The 25,796-nt window shown below is 49.5% G+C and overlaps 1 protein-coding gene across 1 annotated transcript in view; it reads left to right on the top strand.

The window, feature by feature from the left end:
• The window catches only part of Tshz3 (teashirt zinc finger homeobox 3), a 72,369-nt gene extending 47,222 nt beyond the window's left edge, over positions 1-25,147 (top strand). The window contains exon 2 of the mRNA XM_032893839.1: positions 20,210-25,147. Coding sequence (XP_032749730.1) covers positions 20,210-23,421 — 3,212 coding nt within the window. The 3' untranslated portion in view covers positions 23,422-25,147. The remainder of the gene's footprint in view (positions 1-20,209) is intronic.
• The last annotated feature ends 649 nt before the right edge of the window (positions 25,148-25,796 follow it).

The following is a 25,796-nucleotide window of genomic DNA, read 5'->3' as shown; positions in this document are numbered from 1 at the left end:
AGCCAGACTTCTCTAAAATCACAGGACCCATTACTATTCCACACGTAACAAATGACATCAGATACCCAGGTGTTGGTCCGTAGTCTGAGCCACACTGCGGTTGACAGCAGGGGGAACCCAAGTTGAAGGCCGCCCTGGTCAATTTAGTGACACATTGTTTCAAAATAAATTTAAATGGGGCTGGAGATGCAGCTCAGTCAGAGAGCCCTTGCCTAGAATATGGGAAAGCCTGGCTTGTAACCTCAATATGGCAAACAAAACAAAACTAAGGGGTCAGGGGAGAGAGGGTGTCATCGCATGCTTGTAGGTAGGATGAGATCTCTGAGGGCGGCAACATTACCTGGGCAAGGCAGCAGCCTTGATGTGGAACGGGAGAGATCCCTAGTCACCTGGGTTCAGCCTATGGCTTCTCACTTAGCACCGTATGTCTGAGTGGGATGCAACAGGGGGATTGGCCCAGCCTACCTCAGGGCATATGACAGGGACAGGAGGCAGCCAACCGAAGAATTTTCAGGAAAGTGCTCCAGATGCACTTGGGTGGCAGTGGCTGTCACATGGCCACTGTGATGGTTCGGATGATGTGACTTCTGAGGGAACTCAGATACGCTTTCCCAGAACCCTTGGGTTTTCTGACCCCATCCTCTACTGCTTATGGGTTGGAGGCTAGGTGTCAGCAGCCTTGGGGTGCCCGATTCGTAACAGTGCCAAGGCCAGGCCATTATGAAGACCACACCTTGCCCAGACAGTTCACCCCTTGCCTATGCCAGTAAATTTTGTTTATTATCATGTTTCCCTTGTGGGTAAGATGGCAAGGCCCAGTGAGGAGGCATCTCACAGCCCGGCAGGTGCTACGGTGTTTTTATTTGCATTTTTTTCTCGGTGCTAGCAACGAACCCCAGGGCTCCGCGTGTTCTAAGACAGCACTCTGGCACTGCCATATCTTGCAGCCATTTCACAGGTCTCAGTTTGAATCAGAGTCTCGCTTGTTTGGTGCCCAGGCTAGCCTTGAACTCACTGTGGAGCCCAGGCTTCAACTTGTCATCCTCCTGCCTCAGCGCCCCGAGTATCTGAGAAGAGAGGAGTAGCCTTGCTCTCTGTAGACTTTTTTCTTTGTTTCGGTTCCACTCTGTGCTCATCGTTTTCCTCGTTAGGGACGGTGACATTGACCACGTGAGAGCCACCACTCTGGCCAAGAGGGAACGCCTGCTGTTCATTTGGCTGGGAGGCTTGGGGAGTCAGAAGTGAACCGATTGCTCTCGGGGTGCTAGCAACAGGGATCCCTCATGTCTGGGTTGTCAGGGTTGACCTCACCCTTGCCGGCCCACGAGCTGGAGTTCCACCCTCACAGGTACAGCCCAGCCTGCCTTGCCTCACTGTCTTTCCCACTGGAGTTGAGGGGTGTGGGGCGTGGGGTTGGGGGAGAAGCGATTTTTTTTTTAAAGATCCGCTAATGGCAATGAAGAATGTTCCGATATAGCATTAAGGATTTTGCTTCTGAAATGTGTTGAATGTAAATATGCTGTCAGAGACCCTTCAAGTAATTGACACAAGCAGATGATTAGCAGTGTTCTCCACGGTGTTTTTGCATAATCTTACATTTTGACAGAACTCCTCAGCCGCGTTTTCATTGTCAGTGCTCCACAATCAGGAGGGCCTGCCTCCCCGCCAGCGTTGACTTTGTCATTACGAATCTTGTAAGTGGTCATTTTACTAGTGCCCGGGGTATGTAGGGGTACCATTATGGCACATTTGAGTGATGTGCCTCTCCTGAAAGGCAAATTCCCACTAACTCAGATGAAATCAGATGGCACAGCGGACCCTGGATTGGTGGGACTCCATAGACCACCAGACATTGACCCCTGGAGTCAGGTGGGACTCCATAGATTACCAGGGCATTGGCCCCACAGGATCCTGATTGGATACTTTTGTGTGTGGTTGAGATGGATTTTATGACCTGAGCAAAATGATTAAGGAAGGAAGGGCTTATTTAAGATCCTGCCTTCAGAGGTGTTAGCCCATCATGGCTGGGAGTATGGAGTGGCAGACTTGTTGTGGCCACAATACACAGAGATGGAAATGCCGACACTCACTGGCTTCTTTCTTTCCCCCCTGTTCCACTCGGCCCTCAGCCTGTGGACTAGCTCCATCCATAGCATTGGAGTGGTGCATTCTCCTTAGAGGTGTACCCCAAGAAGCACCCCTTCCTTCACAGAGGTGTGCTTCCGTAGCACCCTCAAGTGTCTCAGTTCAGTCAAGATGAAGCATTCACATCTAGCAAGCTGCAGGACCAGGGGTAGCAGCTTGGTGGTGACCACCAGCATAGCACAGCCCCAGGTGAGCTTTGCCTATGGCCAGCCCCAGTGGGGGAGTCACCTTCTGAGGAGCTAGTAGTCCTCACCTTTCTGAGTTGGATTTTTTTTCTCCACCTACATGTTGAATTGAGTCCATCTTTGGTGATATAAAAAAAAATCATGTTCAATTATAATCATATCCAGCTGGTTCAAATTAAACGGCCCTGATCCATAAGCGTCCATAACTGCATACAGTTAACTCACATTAGCAGTCAATACAATAAAGCCTCACCTTTATTGAAGAGGCTCTGCTTCTCCTGCTGGTCTTTAATCCATCTCAATAGATTGCTGGTGTACAGCATATATAGATCTGGCCCGTGACAAGGGTTAGGGAAGTCTTGTGTAGAACATTTAGTTGTAGCTCTGAAAAGCCCACATTTATCAGAGGGCGAAGTCGATCAGATTGTACCAGAATCAATGGAAGGCTTGTGGGATCCCTTTTAGGCTCGTAATGTGTTCACCGGCTGTGGAGAGAATGCATACACCATACACTCTGTGTGTCTCTGCTTGTCTGTCTGTCTCCCTCTACACACACACACACACACACACACACACACACACACACTCTTCCTCTCTCCCCCTCGCTGTCTCTCTCTCCCTCTAGCTCACACAAGCACACACACACAATCACACACATACATATTCTCTTCTGTGTCTCTGCCTGCCTGCCTGCCTGTCCCCCACCACACTTCCTCTCTCCCCCTAGCTTACACACACACACACACACACACACACACACACACGGTCACACAGTCACACGGTCACACAGTCACACAGTCACACAGATATATACACTCTTCTGTGTCTGTCTCTCTCACACATACTACACTACACTACACACGCAAACACACACACACACACACACACACTTCTTCTCTCCCCTTCATTCTCTCTCTCTCTCTAGCTCACTCACACACACACATACATACACACATATAGTCACACACACATACATATCACTCTCTGCGTCTGTGTCTTTCTGTCTCTGTCTCTCTCTTATATACACCACACACACACACACACACACACACACACACGTTCTGTCTTAAAGCCATTTATCTCCGAATGTCAAATTGCAATAATTAACCATTATTGATCTTAAATTCAATTAACTTCATTAACACAGGTCATGATGAGGGTGCTTGTAAGGGAAAGGCATTTGACAAGTGTCTTTGCTCGAGTGACATTATGTGTTCACAGTCGCAGCTATAAACCGTTCTTACTGTCCTAGCCAGCAAGAAGAGAGCCTGAGAGGTGGGTTGTGGGATGGGTGGGAGACCCGGATGGAAGACGCACAAAGTGGTTTTCACAGTTGGTCTGTGATTTGTTTCTAATTTTTGTTTTGTTGTGGTTTGGGTGAAGGGTTATTGGTCTGTTTTGTAATGCTGGGGAAGGAACTAGGGTTTTGTGTGTGGTAAGTAAGTTCTCTTCCACTGATCCACACCTCCAGCCCCTCATGGGGGGATTCTAGGCAGCTGCCCTACCACTGAGCCATGCCCCTATCCCCTCACTGGGGGATTCTAGGCAGGGGCTCTTCCACTGATCCACACCCCCAGCCCCTCACTGGGGGATTCTAGGCAGGGGCTTTACCACTGAGCCATGCCCCCAGCCCCTCACTAGGGGATTCTAGGCAGGGGCTCTACCACTGAGCCACGCCCCAGCCCCTCACTGGAGGATTCTAGGCAGGGGCTCTTCCACTGAGCCACGCCCCCAGCCCCTCACTGGGGGATTCTAGGCAGGGGCTCTACCACTGAGCCACGCCCTTAGTCCCTTCACTGTGACTTTTTGCAGCTGGAGTCTACAACCCAGCTTTTAGGTTTTAGATCCTGCATGGACACTGACTCCTGTGAGCACAGGGGATGTCATTTATGGTGGTAGCAACATTATCCATATTCCCATCTTCTTGTCTTGTTTTCTAGCATCCAGTGGCCTCATTATAGGTGGTGGTCTTGGGTTTCCAGGCTTTGCCAACCCTGACACAAGCAACACTTGCATTTGTGTTTTTAGATTAGACTACTTTCTCTGTGACCAAGAGAAGAGCTGGGCTTCTGTGCCTGAGACCCTCAGGGAACTCTGGCCACCCTACTGTGTGGCATGTGCTCTTTTACTGTGAATACTGTGTGGCATGTTTTGTGTCTCTATAGTCTTCCAAGATGTCACTCTAGTTTGTCTGGTCTGGTCTGAGGTGGAAGCCATGTGACGATATACCACTCTTAAAGAGTTACGGTGTCTTTCCTCATATTTTCTTTTCAGTTTTTCTATTTTTTTTCTTTTCTGAGATAGAGGGTCACCATTAGCCCGGGCTGGTCTGGACCTAGAAATTCCTCACTGTCACTCTCCTGAGTGCTGGGGGTTACAAACATGTGTTGCAGCACCAGGCCGGTTGCTTCCCACGAAACCGAGAAGTTGCTCAGGGAGGCATGGTGGGAAGCCATGGCATCTGACTGCTGAGCCTTGTCCTGTTCCTCAAACCACCATCTTTTCCAGTGTTGTTGTGTGTGTCTGGGGTATTTACACATGTGCTCACGCATATATACATAATGGTCCTCCTTGGTTGCCCTCCCCTAATTTTTTGAGACAGGGTCTTGGAGTTTTGGCTAGAGTGGTTGGCCACTATACTCCCTGGTTATGCCTGTCTGTCCCCTCAACTCTGGGATTCCTGGCATATACAGTGGTATCCAGCTTTTGTGTGGATGCTGGGATTTGAACTCGGGTCCTATTGCATAATGTAGCAGTCTCCCATGTTCATTGAGCCCACTACTTTTGTTCATTTGAGGCCATCATGCTTGATATGTCCAGTCCAGGCCTCAAACTCAAGGTCCTCCTGCTTCGGCATGTGCTGATATCACAGGTATGTGCGTCCATGCTTCAACCCCAGTCTGCACCTCTCATCTTTGCAGTGGAACGTTACTTCCTGTTGGCTGGCCTACTGCTGACCTGTTGTTTAGCTGAGCTAGGGTCGGGCAGAGGCTGGTGACTCTCTTAGCCACATGTAGGCGAATGGGATCTCCATGTCCCAGTAATTGGTTCTGGGCTTTAAAAATTATTTTTATGATTATCGTTTTAATTACACGTAGTTATTAAAGCACAGGGATCCACGCCCGCCCGCTGCAGCGCACGCCCACCACTGCGCATGCGTGGAGGTCAGAGCGACTGTGGAATCGGTCCTCTCTTTCCACCTTCATGTGGGTTCCAGGGTTCAAATTCACAAAGCTTAATCCTGTGGAGCAAGAGTTTGAACTCTTTCTGGAAATACCGCTGGGGTGCAGAATGTCTCAGAGAACCTAAGCGCGCGAGTGATGAGTTCAGGCATGAAGGCGGCCTCCTCTGTTTATGTCTTTCCGTTGGGTTTCATTTGCTTGAGATAGTCTTCCTACATAGCTCAGAGTGGCCTCAATGTTTTGATCCCCCTGCCTTGGTTTCTTGAGTGCCGTCTTTATAGCTGTGTGGTACCGTGTCTAACTCAGGCAAATCTTTTCTTCTTTTTCTTCTTTTTATCCCCTCCATCCCCACCTGTTTTAGATAGGGGAGTTTTTCCTGGCCTAGAACTCAGAGTCCTGCCTCTGCCTCCCAGGATTAAAGACACCATCTTTTCACCATCTTTGTAGTCAAATTCAAAGATTTATCAAGCCTGTTCCTAGACCTGCCTGGACCAGAGGCTGCTGACACAATGGCAAGAGTTTACCAGCTGCAAAATCCTGAAAGGGCCTTGGATGTATGCAAGTGACAGGGACAGGCCGGGACTGAGGGGACAGCACAGTGCCCAGCAAACAAGGCACTTGCTGAGTTTCCAAAGATAAATGCTTTTGAGCCACAGGAGCAAAGGCACAGTGTGACAATCTGTGTGTACGGGAAGCATGAAGACACAGGGACGTGCCAGATCCCCGAGGTCCCCGAGTGCCACCTAGGCAGCAGTAGGTCACTGAGGGCTTGGTTTGAGTTCCATGCAGCTCTGTTCCCAGTGCCAGTCACGTGGTCCTAACTTGTCTCAGGAAATGCCCCCTAAGGTAGCTCTCTGTGGAGCAGTGGCCATGTTTTAGGAGCAAAGTCTCTGGGACTGCCAGCGCTTCTGACATGGGCAGGCAGGTTAGGAGGGTCTGTGCCGGTGGGGGAAGGGTAGCTAGCTGCTAGTTTGGTTGATATGTTCCTTCTCCTGTAAACCTGTGCATGCGTGTGTGTGTGTGTGTGGGTGTGTGTGTGTGTGTGTAGTGTGGTGTGTGTATGGGTGTGTGTGTGTGTGTGTGTGTGTGTGTGTGTGTGTGTGTGTTATCTGAATTAGAATTAGAAGATCCTTCATGGGACTTTCTTGAGAGCTACTCAGGGTTCCAGCAGGGAGTAGCTTCTCTTATGCTCTTGATTGAAGAATGACCCTCATCTATTGGGAAAAGCCTGCTTCACTGACCAAGTGTGTGTGTCCCTTCAGGAGGGATACCCAGGGAACAATGAGAGAGAGAGAGAGAGAGAGGAGAGAGAGAGAGAGAGAGAGAGAGAGAGAGAGAGAGAGAGAGAGAGCACTGCTTAGCTAGCCAGACCAGTTTAATCAACCCAGAGTGACAGATAGTGACAGATGTCACAGCCAGGTTGTTCTCCTATCCACATCCAGAACTTTCTGCTGGTCTTACGGAGGAAGGAACAAGGCAGGTGGTGAGGAGAGGAGGGAAGGGTGTTACCTTACCTTCAGTGAAACACCTGCCAGAAATGTCACCCTGCTGAGGGGGGTGTCACCCCGAACATCTCATTGAGTCATCCCTGCTCACAAACACCTGCTTTGCCAGACAATATGGCCTCAGGGCTCCTCAGAGAGCGAGTCAGGTGATCTGTACAGCTGTGTGAGAACCCTGGGCGTTTGGAGGGGTGGGACTCGCTTCAGTGGCTGTCTGACAGAGCCACGACTGGACCCAAATCTGAAGTAAAGGAGACCCCGGAATCCCACTGGGAACCACAGTGAGGATGTAATCCCACCTGTGGCTGCAGCATCCGTGCCCCGTGTGTGCTTTGGGGTTCACCCAGCAGCCTCTTGATCACCATTTCTCAACCTGTGGGTCACGACCCCACTGGGAGTCAAATGACCCTTCTACAAGAGTCACCTGAGACCATTAGGAAATATAGATGTTTACATTACGGTCCATAACAGTAGCAAAATTACAGTTAGGGAGTAGCAATGAAAACAATGTTATGGTTAGGGGGTCACCACAACATGAGGAACTATGTTAAAGGGTCACAGCATTGGGAAGGTTGAGGACCAGGCTCTTAGATGGTGGCTCCTGACTCTCATTTTCAGTGAGATTGAGCACAGCATTTGCCTGTTGTTTCCTTTTTTTCTATAGTCCGTTGTCACTGTGGGTATCATCTTCACCCAGAACGCCAGGAGCCATGGGAAACTGAGGCAGGATACTGAAATGGATCAGACTTCCTGGCATCCTAGCCAAGGTGGCTTCTCAGACACTTAAACACCTTTGCCTCCAGCCCCCAGGGCAGGAAACCCGGTGTCCCCACTATGGCTGTGTGCCAGGAGCTTTGCCTTCAACGGTCTCTGTAGAATGAGCCCTGTACAGAGCCTGACACACAGCAAGTACTCAATGCAAACGCATTCACCTTGGTAATTTAGCTCAGGCTTCACAGCACTCCACCAAGTGCCCATGGGTTTCAATGCGTGGGTAAGAGCTTCTCTCCTCAGCTACCTCTCAAGAGCACACGCCCTCCCTCACCTGCAGGATCTATTCACATCCGCTGGAGGGGCGCCCATCACAGAGCTCCCGCAGAAGAGACTTCTTTGATTTTTCCGCAGTACATCTTAGAGATCTTCCATGTGAACACCTGAAGAGTGACATTGCTTTGTAAATGTCACTTATTTATTTTATTTGCATTATAACATACCACCAACAGGACAGCGCGTTAGTGTAGGTTGATGCATTTTCCCTGGGTGAAAGCACGCATTTCACCAGGGCTTGGAAGTGGCAGTCCAGAGGCCCTTTGTCTTTCATTTTCTCCCTAAGGGCAACAAGCATCCTTGGCATTTAACACCTTGAATTAGTTCTGCCTATTTCAAAATTTACACAAATGGGTTTAAGTAGTGCGTTCTCTGTTGTGCTCAGTGGTCTCACTTAATATTATTTGTGGCATTTTCTTCTGCTGCAGTGTTGGAGATGAGCCCAGGGTTTTGCATGTGCTAGGCAAGAGTTCTACCACTAAGCCACGCCCCCAGCCCTCACTGGGGGATTCTAGGCAGGGGCTCTACCACTGAGCCATGCCCCCAGCCCCTCACTGGGAGATTCTAGGCAGGGGCTCTACCAATGACCCACACCCCAGTCCCTACCTGGAGGATTCTACACAAGTGTTCTACCACTGAGCTGCACCCCTAGAGCCTCACTGGGGAATTCAAGGCAGTCATTCTACCTCTGAATCACACCCCCCAGCCTGCCACGGAGGTGGGGGGGATTCTAGGTAAATGCTTTGCCATTGGCTCACATCCCCAGCCTCTCACCAGTGTCTTCTAGGTAAGTAGTATACCACACAGAGACACATCCTCCAATCTCTGTGGGATTTCTCCCTGGTGTTTCCTATAATGGTATTTTTCACTGCTGTATAGTATTCTGCCGTGGTGATGTGCCTCTGCTGTTGATGTAGTTCCTTCCAGTTTCTTGCAGTTTATGATGAAGTTCCCCAAAGGGCATCATGGGATAGTTCACCATGTGCCAGATGTTTGTGCTTCTGCTGGGGAAACATCTGGGCATGGACTTGCTGGGTGAGAGTACTTGCTTATGTAACATTCTAAACCATGCCTCACAGTTTTGCAGAGGGGTTAGGATGAGTTGCACTTCTGCAGTTACCTAGGAGATTCTAGTTTACCGTCTCCCCACATGCTGTATTACCTTATCCTGGCTTGCTATTGTATCTACAGATACATATTTCATGCTATTAGCTTGTTTGTCTATTTTTTGGGATAGTCTAAGGAATGTTAATGAAAGACCCCAGGATCTAAAGGGCTGACCTCTTTTGTCTGTATACAAGTTTTTCTATGATGTAGATCCCTAACAGGATCAGAGTACACACACTTCCAATACACACACACACACACACACACACACACACACACACACACACACACACACAGCCATCATACCCTCCATGCAAAGACTGCAGTGGGCAAGCATGTTCCAGTGAGTGCAGCCACCAACTTATGCTATTGTCTGTCTCCTCTCTCTCACTTCCTCTCCTCCTCTTCCTCCTCCTCTTCATTCTTTACCACCCTCTCCTCCTCCTCTGCCCTTCCTCTCCTCCTCCTCTCTTCCTGTTTCTCATCTTCCTTCCTCCTCTTTCTTTTCCCTTACCTCGCCATAAAGTATGGAAAGTTCTTGAGTTAGGAAATGCTGGACTCATATTAAATAAATGTTGATATAAATTTATGAGACAGGATATTAAAAAAACCACTATAGTGTACCAACCAGTGGATCTTATTTAGGTCCTGGTTTGTAGGTGGGAATCTCTTAGTGTATGCACACCAATCAGTATTGTCCATGGTTTGGAACTATGAAAACTTGCTCAGGTTTCTTTAATCTGGCTAGGAAGCTTTCATTTTGATCCATGCACGTAATGGTCACGTGAGATCACATGAGTGCTGATTAAGTCCTGACTAGCTGCGTAACTGGGTGCTGAGTGAGGAGAGTGGGGTCGACTGGGTGCCTAGTGAGGTCTAGGTTAACCCTGGCTGGTGCTGGATTTCTATTTAGTGCTCTCTGTGTACGCGAGGTATGGACATGAGTGTGAGGTTTGTATGAGTGTGAGTGTGAGGTATGTATGAGTGTGAGGTATGGATGGGTGTGAGGTATGTATGAGTGTGAGGTATGGATGAGTGTGATGGGTGTGAGTGTGAGGTATGTATGGGTGTGAGGTGTATGAGTGTGAGGTATGTATGGGTGTGAGGTATGTATGAGTGTGAGTGTGAGGTATGTATGGGTGTGAGGTATGTGTGAGTGTGAGGTATGGATGGGTGTGAGGTATGTATGGGTGTGAGGTATGTATGGGTGTGAGGTATGAGTGTGAGTGTGAGGTATGTATGGGTGTGAGGTATGAGTGTGAGTGTGAGGTATGTATGGGTGTGAGGTATGAGTGTGAGTGTGAGGTATGTATGGGTGTGAGGTATGGATGAGTGTGAGGTATGGATGAGTGTGAGTGTGAGGTATGTATGGGTGTGAGGTATGGATGAGTGTGAGGTATGGATGAGTGTGAGTGTGAGGTATGTATGGGTGTGAGGTATGAGTGTGAGTGTGATGTATGGGTATGAGTGTGAGGTATGTGTGAGTGTGAGGTATGTATGGGTGTGAGGTATGAGTGTGAGTGTGAGGTATGTATGGGTGTGAGGTATGAGTGTGAGTGTGAGGTATGTATGGGTGTGAGGTATGGATGAGTGTGAGTGTGTGTGTGAGGTATGTGTGGGTGTGAGGGTGTGTGTGTGAGTGTGAGGTGGGTGGGGTATGTGAGTGTGAGGTATGTATGAGTGTGAGGTATGTATGGGTGTGAGGTATGGATGAGTGTGAGGTGTGAACAGGGTAAAATCTACATAATTCTGAGTACTGGTTTAGTACAAGTTTGATCAGGGCTGGTTGAGTATTGGCTGAGTACTAGGTAGTCAGTGAGGCCAGCTGAACAGAGGACCAAGGCTGACTGAGGGCTGGGGCAGGAATCTTGATTAGTGGTGGTCACTCAGTGCTCAGCAGAAGTTGCCCGAAGTGGTCTGTCCCACCACGTCAGGATTCACCTCTTGGCTTGTGCAGTAAGGGGGAGAGTGATGTAGGGCTGGAGGCTTTCAGTTCTGGGTTTACTCCGGGGGCAACCGATGTTGAGCTCAGCAAGGAGCAGAACGGAGGTCCGGCAGGAGCTTTCCCGTCTCTGCCTGTTCTTGCTACAGCTTCTCCTAACACCAGGAGCCATACGAGCTGGTGTTGCTGGCCAACGGATTTAACCAAATGGCATCAACCAGACACTCCTCCAGTACTGGCTGGTTCCATCATGGCTCTGCTGTGTTAGGTGTATTAAAACACGACTGCGGGACAGAGGGAAGGGTACAGACACCTTAGAAAGCCAAAAGTCCCTAGTTAATTCCCGGATAGAGGGTCTGTTATGTAAAGATTTGTCGAATGTAGTTGATTGCTTTCGCCAGGTGAGGTTTTGCCGTGTGAGGAATTCTTTGCACAAGCTAGACGTCAGGACTCTAGCAGAGTGCCCCTTGCAGAAGAGCATGGGAGATTCCCATCTCTTCTTGAGGCAAGGAGGCCGCCTTCCCTTTTAGATCTTGGAGGGCCTCCCAGCTGCCGGAGTTGGGGGTGCTCTTTCCCCTAATCCTCTGCCTTAGGAGGGGACAGAGCTCTGGATAGGGATGGCTGACGCTGTCACCTGGGTAGGAATCTAGAGATACAAGTCTGAAGTGTGGGGTCCCTGTGTGAGACTCTGCAGTTCCTATTCTCTTGAAATACTATCTTAGACAATTTTAATGTGCATGAGTCATCCAAAATAGTGGGTTTCTCTGTGATATTTTCACGTGTCTGTATAATGTACTCTCATCTTGTCCATCTTCCCTTGTCCATCCTCACCCACTCCTACGGGTCACTCTCCTCTCCCCTAATTGTTCCTCTTCTACCTTCTTCTCTGTCTTTCCCCTCTTGTAATCCAGAGTCTCCATCAGAGAGAAAACATGCGGTGTGTGTCTTTCTGAGTCTGGCTTATATCACTTAACACAGTGGTCTCTGGTTCCATATACCATCCTGAAAAGTGACCTCATTTCCTTCTTGGCGGCTGAGTAATACTCCACTCTGCACACGCACCACATTTCCCTTCTCCTCTGCAGTAGGCACGTAGGTCAATTCCCTGACTTGGTGCTGTGAGAAGTGTTCACTCAGCAGAAATATGCAGGTGTCTCTGAGGTTTGCTGACGTAGATGATCGAGGAACTAGCCTCTCGTTTTCTGCCACATCTGGAGAAACATCTCCTGGTCTGGACGCTGAGTCTCTGGAGCTGCAGGGGATTCTCTCCCCATGGGAAGGTGTCTTCAGAGCAGACTGTCCCTGCTCCACTAAGCAGCAGCCGACTGTAATGTCTATAACAACCTCCTGTCGACCCTGGCTGTGCCAGAGTGACATGGCCTTATACGCACCCCCTTCTCCTGCCAATCAACTGATGCTCTGGTTTTCTTGGCCTGGAAGCAGCCCCGCTCTGTTAACACAGTGGTCCCCAACCGAACGAGCCTTCGCTATGCACATTACATCAAATTAACATGTACAAAATTAATATTCCTGACCTTGCTAGTGGGGAGAACCATCAATCTGAGGGAGTTTGTCATCCCAGTGTGCCCAGCCTTCTGGAGAAGGCCTCTCCATTGTAACTCAGCCGTGCACTCTTCCTTGTAACATCAGACCATGCCCTTCCCTCAGGCCTGGCTTGGGACACTGTTTGCTGGGCTCCTCCACATGCATCGGCGATGTTTGCATGGGCCCTGGTCCTCCAGATGTCTTCTTCCCTTGCTCTTCAGTGGCCATGACTTTCATTATTCATAACAGCTTCTAGGTGTCTTTAGGTGACTCCGGGTGTCCAGGTGGGTGGGCAGAGAACACCCACTGTCTCTGTTGAACTATGACCTCCTGGATCCCAAGCATTAAACTCTCATTCTCTAGAACCATTTGTTTTTCTCTCCCTGTTACATATTTAGTATCCAGGCAAATGGCCACGATGCAGCCTCATTCCCTTAATGTTATCAAGGACCTGTTTAGCCAGACCCACTTCAGTTACATCCCCCTTTTATTTTGCCACCTCTTTACTCTTTATTTTTTACCCCTGCTTCTGGGGATTCCTGTGTACTAGGCAGGTTCTCTAACCACTGAGCCATGCTACTAATCCCTTATTGGTGAATTCTAGGTAAAAATTCTACCACTGAATTATACTCCAAAATCCACATAGGAATATCCTAGGCAAAGACTCTACCACTGAGCCACACCCCCAGCCCCTCACTGGGGGATTCTAGGCAGGGGCTCTACCACTGAGCCACACCCCCAGCCCCTCACTGGGGGTTTAGGCAGGTGCTCTACCACTGAGCCACGCCCCCAGCCCCTCACTGGGAAATTCCAGGCAGGGGCTCTACCACTGGGCCACGCCCCCCAGCCCCTCCTGGGGAAATTCCAGGCAGGGCCTCTCCCCCTGAGCCACGCCCCCCGCCCCTCACTAGGCAGGGGCTGGGGCTTCTAGGCAGGGGCTCTACTACTGAGCCACACCCCCAGCCCCTCACTGGGGGATTCTAGGCAGGGGCTCTACCACTGAACCACTCACCTAGGCCAGCCCCCCCCAGCCCCTCACTGGGGGATTCTAGGCAGGGGCTCTACCACTGAGCCACGCCCCCAGCCCCTCACTGGGGGATTCTAGGCAGGGGCTCTATCACTGAGCCACGCCCCCAGCCCCTCACTGGGGGATTCTAGGCAGGGGCTCTACTACTGAGCCACGCCCCCAGCCCCTCACTGGGGGATTCTAGGCAGGGGCTCTTCCACTGAGCCACGCCCCCAGCCCCTCACTGGGGGATTCTAGGCAGGGGCTCTACCACTGAGCCACACCCCTAGCCCCTCACTGGGGGATTCTAGGCAGGGGCTCTACCACTGAGCCACACCCCCAGCCCCATTCCCTTTCAGTCTTGATGATTTGATCCCTCTACCAGTCAGCAGACAGAAATAGATCTCTGTCTTGACTGCCAAGGCTTGGGGATGCTGGGGGATGCTGGGGATGCTGGGGGATGCTGGGGAGTGGTAGTCAGTGTTTGGTCAGTGGCAACCTAGCACTGAATGCTAGCTCTCACCTCTTCACACCTCCGAAGCTCTTCCACCTTGATTCTTCGGACATCTAAGGGAGTTCTTGAGTCCCAAATCAGCCTTCCGCAGATATAGCCAATTCTGTGATTCCTGAGGGGTCATCACGAAGCACGCTCTCTGTAGAGCCCCATGTAAAATAACCCAGAGTGCTGGGTGGGTGGTGGTAGCACGTGCCTTTAGTCCCAGCTCTCAGGAGTCAGAGGCCAGCCTGGTCTATAGAGGAAGTCCCAGAACAGTCAGGGCCACACAACAACCCCACAAAACAGGCAAACAAAATCCCAGAGGGCTCACAACCTCCCATATTTACCTATGCAGTCTTCACAAGGCAGAAATTCTTACATCAAGTACATCTGTCCATCTGGTTTTTCTGGTTAGACTTAGGTAGGACTTTCTGAGATCTTGGAACCCCCCCAACCCCAACACACACACACACACACACACACACACACACACACACACACACACACACACACACACACACACACACACACACACACACACACACACACACACACACAGTGGGAAATGACTGAGAGTAGTAGCTGAACTGACAAGAGAACTGGACTGAGCTTGCAGACTGTAGCCTGACTGGCAGCCAATGGGGTCTGGGTATCCAAAGTGGCTTCTTGAAGCACAGACTGGCCTCAAACTGAGGAAGCCCTGGACATTCTTCGGTGGTTCCCAAGCAGTGATGCTATCGGGTAGAGTTGAGCTTGGCCATTGCTATAGCCCATTCCTTCCTGGAATTACCACAGACATGGGCTGGAGTCATTGGAAAACACGTGTGTGTGTGGGGGGGGCGTCGAATGCCTCCTTCCTCGTCCTTTCATTCTGCCTTTTCTTCTCCAAGGCCTCCATCTTAAGACTTTATGCTTCCCTTGAAAGGCAGCAAGGCCTGATAGGTAGCTTTGAGAGATTCTCACTCAAGGCTCCACAGGAGGATGCTGAGATCAGAGTTAGCATCCCAGAAAGCAAACCCCTGTGCAGTCGGTACACCCGCATTTGAAGAGGAGGCCCTTTAGCTTGGCACTCACACTCGAAGAGGCCCTTCTTTAGCTTGGAAAAGCACCTAGGTTCTTGCTAGGTTCATGCATCATGACATCTTTAGTGGGACCCAGGAGATGACTTTGGCCAATATTCTGCTTACTCTGCTTGCTTTCTCTTGTTCATGATGAAGAATCCGCACCTCAGAGACTAGACGGCAGCCACATGACCAGCCCGGGGCAGCAAAGGCACTAAGAGCCAGCCTTCCACAGCTGTGACTTGGCATAGTTTCATAGAAGAAGAAAATGCAACGTAGAAATGCCGGGCTGCTCCTCCCCACGGTCCCAGCTCTTGAACGTTTCTCTCATGCATTTCCTGGAGCTCCGCTCTGATGTGAGCCCTTGGGAGGGGTGTCCCTGTGGCAGTCAGTAGTGATTCAGACACCTCCTGACGTTCTTGGCATCTTTTCTTGTCCTTTTACATTCTGTAACAGCGGGAGGCCTTCGAGACTCCTGGAGGCTTTGACATGGGCTTTAAGTTGGATTCATGATCCTTGACACAGACTTGTGATGTGTATGAGTCCTGGAAAGCCCAAGGGCTGCCCAATTTTAGGCATGTCCCTGACGTCTTCTGGACAGTTCCAATGTGATCACAGTAGAGGAGAGGTTTGCTGAGGCCGCTGTTGCCTACTCCGTCCTCACCAGATGGGAGAACGTCATCTTTGTCCAGGCTGGCACAGATGAATCTCTGAGGATTCCTTTCCACCTCTTTACCTTCCCAAGGCACTGACCTTTACTCCCACCCTTGCCTCCTTGTCCACCAGACCTGGGCAGTGATGTGGGGCAGATGCAGTCTAAACGTACCAGGAAGAGTGCTCTCTGGTTTCCTCTCTACTAAGGATCCATGGGATGGGAGTCTGTAAAGCGCTGTCTCTGTTCCTAGAGTTCTAACTCCACAACCTTTGTTTCAGCCCTAAATATGCTCACGCGTACATGGCAACTTGTCATAGTTTCTACGAACATGGTAGAGCTATCCCCCTCCTTAGTGGCCATACTCCCTCTCCCTGCCCACCTGTTGACCCACAGCCTCTGTGGCCTGAGTGTGCCGAGACCCAAGCGTTGGCCTCTTCATCTTGGGGAGAGCTCACTCACAGTGTGGTGAAAGTAAGTTCCACTTCCTCAAGAAAGATGCTCCCGTGTTCCTCCGCTTGCTATTTATAATTGTGTAAAACGCATTCATTTCCCCCTTACCTAGAGGTAGAGCTCAGCCAAGGACGATAAATATGGTTGAGAGGATTGGAGGGAAAGGCGTGGAGTTCTCCTGAAATATTCTGTCTGCACTCCAGAATACCCTCACTTTGGGGCCATCGCACATCCAGACTCAGGATGCGGGTCTTGGGGTCAGAAATAGCTCAGTGTAATCATTTGAAATGGGGGAGGTGTCGTTTAAAAAAAAAAAAGCCTGAACAAAGATGGCTTCATCTCTTGTAAAAGGATCTTTGGAAAGATCAGAGGCAAGGGATGTGAGATCCTTCTGACCAGTCTACCAAGTAGGTAGGCCAGGGTCATTAGTTCCTTGGTGGCTTGCCCTTCCAGGAGTGTTGGGTAATGACAGTTTCAAAAGAATGCATTTCTAAGCCTCTTTCTCAGGAATGTTCATTTATTTACCTGTGTCCCATTTGGTTCTGCTTGGCCGGGTTCTACTGTCCACCCCACCGTCTAACCCAGCCCTCAAGCGCCATGTGTCTTTTCACACTGTGTTTTCACTTGTGGAAGAGAGTGAGTAAGGGTTAGATATAGGTCGGGAAACAGACATGGTGGCTTGCCTACCCTCATGAAGAGAGAGCCTCAACCAAGTGGCTTGGGGGAAAAAACCGTTATGCTCTTACCCCGCACCGAGTTTACCCTTACTTGTAAGTCTCTGCCCACTCCTAACTTTTTCTTTGTTTCTTGTGAACCAGTGGGGTGGTTGGGATGGAAGCCCCTCCCCAACCACAGTACATCTGCGTCCTTGGTTGGTGCGGCCACAGTGTTCAGTCACAAAGCAGAAAGGCACGATGCATCGTGTCAGTCACTCGCAGAGAGCAGATCCAGAAAGGACTTAGCAATACATCTCTAGCACATCTCCATCCTGGGACCAGAAAGGACTTAGCAATACATCCTTAGCACATCTCCATCCTGGGACAGACTTGAATGTGGATCCAGCCGTACGAGTCAGCTGTAGAGGATGTCAGCCGTGATGTTCACTCGTGCCTCCTGTGGATATAGGTTGAGTAGCTGCTATAGACCTGAGCCACGGTTGGCAAGTGATTTGAAAGTGTCCGCCAAAGAGTTATAGTTTGACACTTGGTCTCCCGTGCGACGACATGAGAAGTGGGACCCCTAAGATGTGGGCTTGGAGGGAGGTCCTTAGGTTTGCCCTCAGATCAAGTTAAGGTAGTTCTTGTAGCTCTTGCATTAGTCTGTGGGCGTGGGTACGGAAAGAGCACACTGGGCCCTGGGAGCCTCTGCTGTCAAGTTCTAAGACGTGGCGTTTTCCTCCACATTAAGGTTAGTTATGTGTCTTGGAGCCCTCGCAAAACCAGCACTGGGCAGCTTGGATCTGAGGCTTCCAAACCTATGAGCTGACTACATCCCTTTCTTCATTACATTAGCCTGCCTTGGGTATTTTGTATTTCGTTAAGTAACAGAAGTCTGACTAGCATAGCCAGACACTGGGGCCCTGTAACAGACATCTGAGGCAGAGTGTTTGGGATGTGTGGCCTTGGTCCTGACCACGTGGAGCTGCCATTTAGTAAGCACCTGGCTGTAGGCCAGTGATGTCAGTGGGCACCAAATGGATAAAAGCTGCTTCTTTCTCTCCCCCACTCACCCTCAGAAATGGGCTTCCACCTGTGGCCCTGAGGAGAGGCCCTCACAGCACATGCTCCTCGTCTCCAGCTTGAGAGACAGCAATGAGTAGTGGGGAGAGACCTTGCCACATCTTAGAGGTCCAGAAGAGCTGGAAGGAAATGGGGTCAGAACAGGGTGGATGTTGGGTATACTTTGAGGATTTGGAGCCTTTTGTCTGAAGCAAGTGGAGAGAGAGTCTTAAGGGTGTTCCCCAGGAAAGCGATGTTAGCAGTCAGCTGAGTTATAAGCGTCTCAGTGGCTTCTGTTTGTATTAGATTGGAGGGTGTGGAATAGGGAGGAGCCATGTTGGTGTCTGCACTAGGCTGGGATGGGAGGGGGCAGAGGCACATCTAATCTTGTTACTGGGCTGTTAAAACCACTCTGTGCATCCACCGGTGACCTTAGGCTAATCTTATCCCAAAGGAAGCAGCAGGTGTCTAATGCTGGCCTACTGTGAGCAAGGCCAGGCAGGGAGGGGCAAGACTTTAGATAAGGACGTGCATAAGGTTAAATAGCAATGGCTGAGTCCAAGCTGGCACTGCTGTCGGGTACAGGGACTGCACCGACATGAGATCCTACCAACCCACACCCGTGACTGCATCCAGGGTACTGACCTAGGATCTAGAAGTAATTCTTGTGTGTAACCAGAGACTTTGGGAGTTTGATTCCATACCAGGAAGAAAAGACTAAGGCATGGCAAGCTTGAGATTCCAACATGGAGAAGGCTGGGGATCCTTTAGTGGGAGAACAGCCACTCCTAACAGTCACCCCTTGGCCTTTTGGAACCAACTTGTAAAAGTTCAGACCAGCCCTGGCTGATGGTCTGGAACTCACTATGTAGAGCAGGCTAGCCTCAAACCCTCCCTGCTGCCTCTACCTCCTACCCTGTGTCCGCTTTAGATTCTGACGGGGGGGGGGAGAAATCACCCACCTGATCCCCTTTCTCCTTTAGCTCAGAGCTGTTGCTCAGACACTGTTGGTCACCGTAGATAAGACCACCAAGGTATAGAATACCCAGAGGTTGGAAAAACTGTACCAGAGTGTCCCATTACACAGGTGTTCCGCAGGCTGTGTGTCTCCCGAAGGGGTGGGAGTTCCATTAGAACTCCAGCTGCCGGGGCTGGCTGTCCGTCTACCTGCTCAGGAATGCCTGCTGGGTTTTCATCCCCGGTACAAGGCCTCCAAAAAGACAGAATCCCTGTAGGATACCCATGGAGCCCGTGCTGAGTAAATATTGACAATGTAGTCTAAAGAGCAAACACTTTGACATTTGTAAGGTCCACCAGCAGGTCTTGTATACGTTTATACAGCAGGAGTGCGCTCCGCATACCAATTTTCCTGAATGTGTTCTGATGTGATTCCACACGACGGTGTCCGCGTGTGGGTGGGTGGGTGGGTGGGTGGCTGAGCATGTAGGGGACAGGACCTGTGCTGGCTGGTGGCCACTCCCCAACTTCTGTCCCATTCAGAACTCTTCGGACTCCTGCGCTTGGTGCGAAGTTTACTCCAGGCCTTTTCTCTTTTCTTTAAAGAGCTACTTTTCTAGGAAGAAGAAAAGGAGAAAAAAGCCACCATCTTTGGTTTTAATTTACTTTAATTGACGAACTTTCCTTTTACTTGGCCAAGATCTTATTGATGTTTTTGTACTTTATATTTATTAAAGACTGAGCCTCAAAAAACGTAATGAGTAAAAAAAAAAAAGTGCTTGCTTAATTTAAATGGTGGGTCTGTCTGTTAAGAAATGCATTAGAGGTAGGAGAAGCATAAGACAGATTAATTGACAGACAGGAACTGCTGTCTCTGAGGTTGATACAAGTAATTTATTACTTTAGAAGTGAATGCCACCTCCAGAATGTGCTTCATTAATTTCAAATTTAGTTTTAATTTCAAGCTGTTGCCCCTTGAGAAGAATAAGGTGGCAAATTATGTTTGAAGAGCAGAATTTTTTTTTTTTTGCTCCAAAGAAACATCACATTTTAACTATTTAATTTTACAAATAAGTGTGCCCGTCTCATTTGCCACCTTCCCGAGAGTCGAGAATGTAGTCTAGGTACGATCCGCACTAATTTATTAATGTTCTTTTCTTTTTCTTCCTTTCTCTCCTCTTCCTCTTTGTTCTCACCTGTGATCATGGCAGCCTATGTTTCCGATGAGTTAAAGGCAGCTGCCTTGGTAGAAGATGACATCGAGCCTGAGGAGCAAGCGGCGGATGGAGAGCCTTCAGCCAAGTACATGTGTCCGGAGAAGGAACTCAGCAAAGCCTGCCCTAGCTACCAGAACTCACCGGCCGCCGAGTTCTCCAGCCATGAAATGGACAGCGAGTCTCACATCAGTGAGACCAGTGACCGGATGGCTGACTTCGAAAGCAGTTCCATCAAGAATGAAGAAGAGACCAAGGAGGTCCAGGTGCCCCTGGAGGACACCACCGTGTCGGATAGCCTGGAGCAGATGAAGGCGGTGTACAACAACTTCCTGTCCAATTCCTATTGGTCCAACCTCAACCTGAACCTGCACCAGCCCTCCTCCGAGAACAATGGCGGCGGCAGCAGCAGCAGCAGCAGCAGTAGCAGCAGCAGCTGCGGCAGCGGGAGCTTTGACTGGCACCAGAGTGCCATGGCGAAGACCCTGCAGCAGGTGTCGCAGAACCGAATGCTACCCGAGCCCAGCCTGTTCAGCACCGTGCAGCTCTACCGTCAGAGCAGCAAGCTGTACGGCTCCATCTTCACCGGGGCCAGCAAGTTCCGGTGCAAAGACTGTAGCGCCGCCTACGACACCCTGGTAGAGCTGACGGTGCACATGAATGAAACGGGTCACTATCGCGATGACAACCACGAGACCGACAACAACAACCCCAAACGCTGGTCCAAGCCTCGCAAGCGGTCTTTGTTGGAGATGGAGGGGAAGGAGGACGCTCAGAAGGTGCTGAAGTGCATGTACTGTGGCCACTCCTTCGAGTCCCTCCAAGACCTGAGCGTTCACATGATCAAAACTAAACACTACCAAAAAGTGCCTCTCAAGGAACCCGTCACACCCGTCGCAGCCAAAATCATCCCCGCTGCCCGGAAGAAACCTTCTCTGGAGCTCGAGCTGCCCAGCTCCCCTGATTCCACGGGTGGGACCCCCAAAGCCACTCTGTCTGATGCCAGCGATGCTCTGCAGAAGAACTCCAACCCTTACATCACGCCAAATAACCGGTACGGCCACCAGAACGGGGCCAGCTACGCGTGGCACTTCGAGGCCCGCAAGTCTCAGATCCTCAAGTGCATGGAGTGTGGCAGCTCCCACGACACTCTCCAAGAGCTCACGGCCCACATGATGGTCACTGGCCACTTCATCAAGGTCACAAACTCGGCCATGAAGAAGGGGAAGCCCATCATGGAGACGCCCGTCACGCCCACCATCACCACCTTACTGGACGAGAAGGTGCAGTCTGTGCCGCTGGCGGCCACCACGTTCACATCTCCCTCCAATACACCTGCCAGCGTCTCCCCGAAGCTGACTGTGGAGATCAAAAAGGAAGTGGACAAGGAGAAAGCCGTCCTGGATGAGAAACCCAAGGAGAAAGAGAAGGCCAGCGAGGAGGAGGAGAAGTATGATATTTCTTCCAAGTACCACTATTTGACTGAAAATGACTTAGAAGAGAGTCCTAAAGGGGGACTAGATATCCTTAAATCCCTGGAGAACACAGTAACATCTGCCATCAATAAGGCTCAGAATGGCACTCCCAGCTGGGGCGGCTATCCCAGCATCCACGCTGCCTACCAGCTCCCCAACATGATGAAGTTGTCCCTGGGTTCCTCGGGGAAGAGCACACCCCTGAAACCCATGTTTGGCAACAGCGAGATCGTGTCTCCCACAAAAACCCAGACCCTCGTCTCTCCGCCCAGCAGCCAGACCTCCCCCATGCCCAAGACAAACTTTCACGCCATGGAGGAGCTCGTGAAAAAAGTCACCGAGAAAGTTGCCAAAGTCGAGGAGAAAATGAAAGAGCCCGACAGCAAGCTGTCGCCACCCAAGCGGGCCACGCCATCCCCATGCAGCAGCGAGCAGAGCGAACCCATTAAGATGGAGGCCTCCAGCGGCAGTGGCTTCAAAAGCCAGGAGAACAGCCCCAGCCCACCAAGAGACGTCTGCAAGGAGGCGAGCCCCTCTGCAGAGCCGGTGGAGAATGGCAAGGAGCTGGTGAAGCCCCTGAGCGGGGGAAGCCTCAGCGGCAGCACAGCCATTATCACGGACCACCCACCAGAACAGCCTTTTGTGAACCCCCTGAGTGCCCTGCAGTCGGTCATGAACATCCACCTGGGCAAGGCCGCCAAACCCTCCCTGCCTGCGCTGGACCCCATGAGCATGCTTTTCAAGATGAGCAACAGTCTGGCCGAGAAGGCGGCTGTGGCCACCCCACCACCCCTTCAGGCCAAGAAGGCGGAGCATCTGGACCGCTATTTCTACCATGTCAGCAACGACCAGCCCATAGACTTGACAAAAGGGAAGAGCGACAAAGGTTGCTCTTTAGGTTCAGGGCTTTTGTCCCCCACGTCCACATCCCCAGCAACTTCCTCATCTACAGTGACAACGGCAAAGACATCTGCCGTTGTATCATTCATGTCAAACTCGCCACTGCGCGAGAATGCCTTGTCAGATATATCCGATATGCTGAAGAACTTGACAGAGAGCCACACGTCAAAATCCTCCACTCCTTCCAGCATCTCTGAGAAGTCTGACATTGACGGGGCCACCCTGGAAGAGGCCGAGGAGTCGACTCCGGCACAGAAGAGGAAAGGCCGCCAGTCAAACTGGAATCCTCAGCACCTGCTAATCCTGCAGGCGCAGTTTGCAGCCAGCCTCCGGCAGACATCAGAAGGGAAGTACATCATGTCAGATCTGAGCCCCCAGGAACGCATGCATATCTCCAGGTTCACCGGCCTCTCCATGACCACCATCAGCCATTGGCTGGCCAATGTGAAATACCAGCTTCGAAGGACAGGTGGAACAAAGTTCCTCAAAAACTTGGACACCGGACACCCCGTGTTCTTTTGTAACGACTGTGCGTCACAAATCAGGACTCCTTCCACGTACATCAGCCACCTAGAGTCACATCTGGGCTTCCGGCTACGGGACTTATCAAAATTGTCCACCGAACAGATTAACAATCAAATAGCACAAACCAAGTCGCCGTCAGAAAAACTGGTGACATCCTCCCCGGAGGAGGACCTGGGGACCACCTATCAGTGCAAGCTTTGTAATCGGACCTTTGCGAGCAAGCATGCTGTCAAACTTCACCTTAGCAAAACACACGGGAAATCGCCGGAAGACCACCTCCTGTTCGTTTCTGAGCTGGAGAAGCAGTAGCAATTGCTCCAGAGCGGAAATGACTGGAGGAAAAAAATGCTGAAGGCACCTTAAAGCCCCTCTGTCTTGTTCTTGGCACATGTTCTTATAGTCACAGCAGAGGATCGTTCTGGGCTGGACTGTCTGGTATAACTGTACAGTGTTTAATAGAGAGGTGCATATAATCAGCTGTTGTTACTGGTAAAATAACAAAGGTTAAAACGCAGTGCTAAGTGTTTGGAACTTTGTGTAAATGGGATTTAATTGTGAGCATCCCCCCTGATGCTTCAAGCTGCATGCATTAACAGACGGTTTAATTAAGCATTTATAAGGAAACCAGGCACACTTTTTCCACGAGACTTGGGTGCGCTGGCATTTCCCGCCCCCTTCATCTTTAGCCCTCTGAGTACTACGAAGCACTTTTGCATTAATTTGGTTAATAAAAATAAAAGATAATAATAAAACAAAATAATAATGAATAATAATAATAATGTATGAAACTCTGTTTTTAAACTCCTTACCAGCTTAGTTATAAGGGAATATTAGGAGCCTCCGTTTATGCAGGGGTATGACACGCCTTGAAATTTAAAAGAATATTATTTTCACATTGAAACATAGATGTATATATTGTATAGATTTCGAACTCTTATGGGAAAATGTGACTGGTTAAATGACCCTTTCTTTCTTGCATTTATAACAAGTGTTTTATGTACTTGCTATACTCTGGGCACAAGCCATGCCTCTGTATAGTGTATATTTCCTTATCTTTTTCCCTTTTTTTTTTAAGGTTTATGTTTTTTTTTACATGCAAACGTTGTAAATTATACAGAAAAAAATACCACAGATAGCATTTATAAAATATACAGAAGCATTATTTCAAAGCAAGGTATGATGTTTGTTTTGCTATACGGCACTTCTATATTGATAGAGGGTTCATGTTTAAATTATACATATTTATTAGCATTCTATTATCATTTTGTTTTGAGGCCAGGAAATCCATCCCTGGTAGGCATCATAACTATTTTGCACATGGTTCTTAAAGGTATTTATTAGAGATTAAAGGATGCTCAAAGTAAACTCAGTGCTCAAAGGGTTAAGTCTATTCGAAAAAGGAAAAAAAAAGATTTAAAAAAAAAAAGAAAAAACAACTTGTACTGTATTTCCTGAACATTGATAAAGCCTTTAAAATGTTTGTACTGTAATCCTTTGCTTCAAAGTCATGAGGCGTTCTGTGGGACAACCTCCGTCATTTATTTATAAGCCCTCTCGGTTGCTAGTTCACAATGTGGGATTTTTTCTTCTTTCTTTTTTTTTTTCTTCTTTTTTTTTTTTTTTTAATTTCAATCAGTAACTTTGTTTTGTTCCTCCTAATTATTCTCCCAAGATCCCACACTGCAGTTTTATCTTTAGGCTTATGAAAGGTAACCCGTGGTTACCAGCTCTCCAAGCCATTCTGGTCTCTCCATTTCTGGCAGTTAATTTGCAGAAATAACTGACAGCTGACACCATATGAGAACCTATGTATAAAATATTGGCATGTAAACACCACAGACACCGTGACACACTCCGTGCCCTGTTTTGTTGTTGACGATGGCACACCATGATGTGACTCTTCATATAACCCTTTTTTTCTACGGCAGCATTAAAATTGTCTTTTTGCTATAATTTTGTGTTGCGTTCACAATTATGTCTGAGATGTGCTACGGCTAACGAGCACATTAAAATTAAATTGTATGCGATCTGTTTATGACTGACTCGGTTGCTGTGTCTGCCAGGTGCTGGCAGTTGGAGGCTGCGCGTAAATCAGGGGAGTTTTAGTGAACTTTGGTGTTTATAAAGAAAGCGAGGAGGAGGCTTGCATAGCATTTCCCTCAGGAATAAAAATTGGAAAGGAATCAGAGATGCGCATGAGGCTAGAACCCCTGTGGGCAAGGAATGTCATAAGAAAGTTTCCCCTGTCAGAGCCTCACCTCATTCAGGTCACCCTGGATACCTCTCCTGGGTGGATCTGGTCTCCTTTCTGGATGCCCCATAATATTCTTTGGCTGGAGGATCCTTAGAAGATTCTGCACATGGTGGCTCATTCTTGGTAACTTAAGATTTTTTTCAAAGCAGAAAGCAGAGGGGACCCAGGTATTCTGACTTGGGGGTCATCTGTTGTTCTCAAGTTAAAGCAACCAGAGATAATCAGGTGGGAGGGGTTGGGAGGGGACTGAACCCATCCATGGTAGGGGTGGTGTGTGTGTGTGTGTGGGGAGAGGGGGACGTGGGGAGTAGGGGGAGAGGAGTAGGAAGGAAGCATTTATATGATAATCGCAAGCTTTTATTGGCCCTGGCAAATCACTCCAACAAAATGCTGAGAACATCATGTAAAACTGTAAAATACCTTTATTACT

This window comes from Rattus rattus, chromosome 2 (assembly GCF_011064425.1).
Source record: "Rattus rattus isolate New Zealand chromosome 2, Rrattus_CSIRO_v1, whole genome shotgun sequence".
NCBI classification, from domain to species: domain Eukaryota; kingdom Metazoa; phylum Chordata; class Mammalia; order Rodentia; family Muridae; genus Rattus; species Rattus rattus.
Note: the sequence above shows the minus strand (reverse complement) of the source record. Positions and strands in the feature narration are given on the sequence as shown.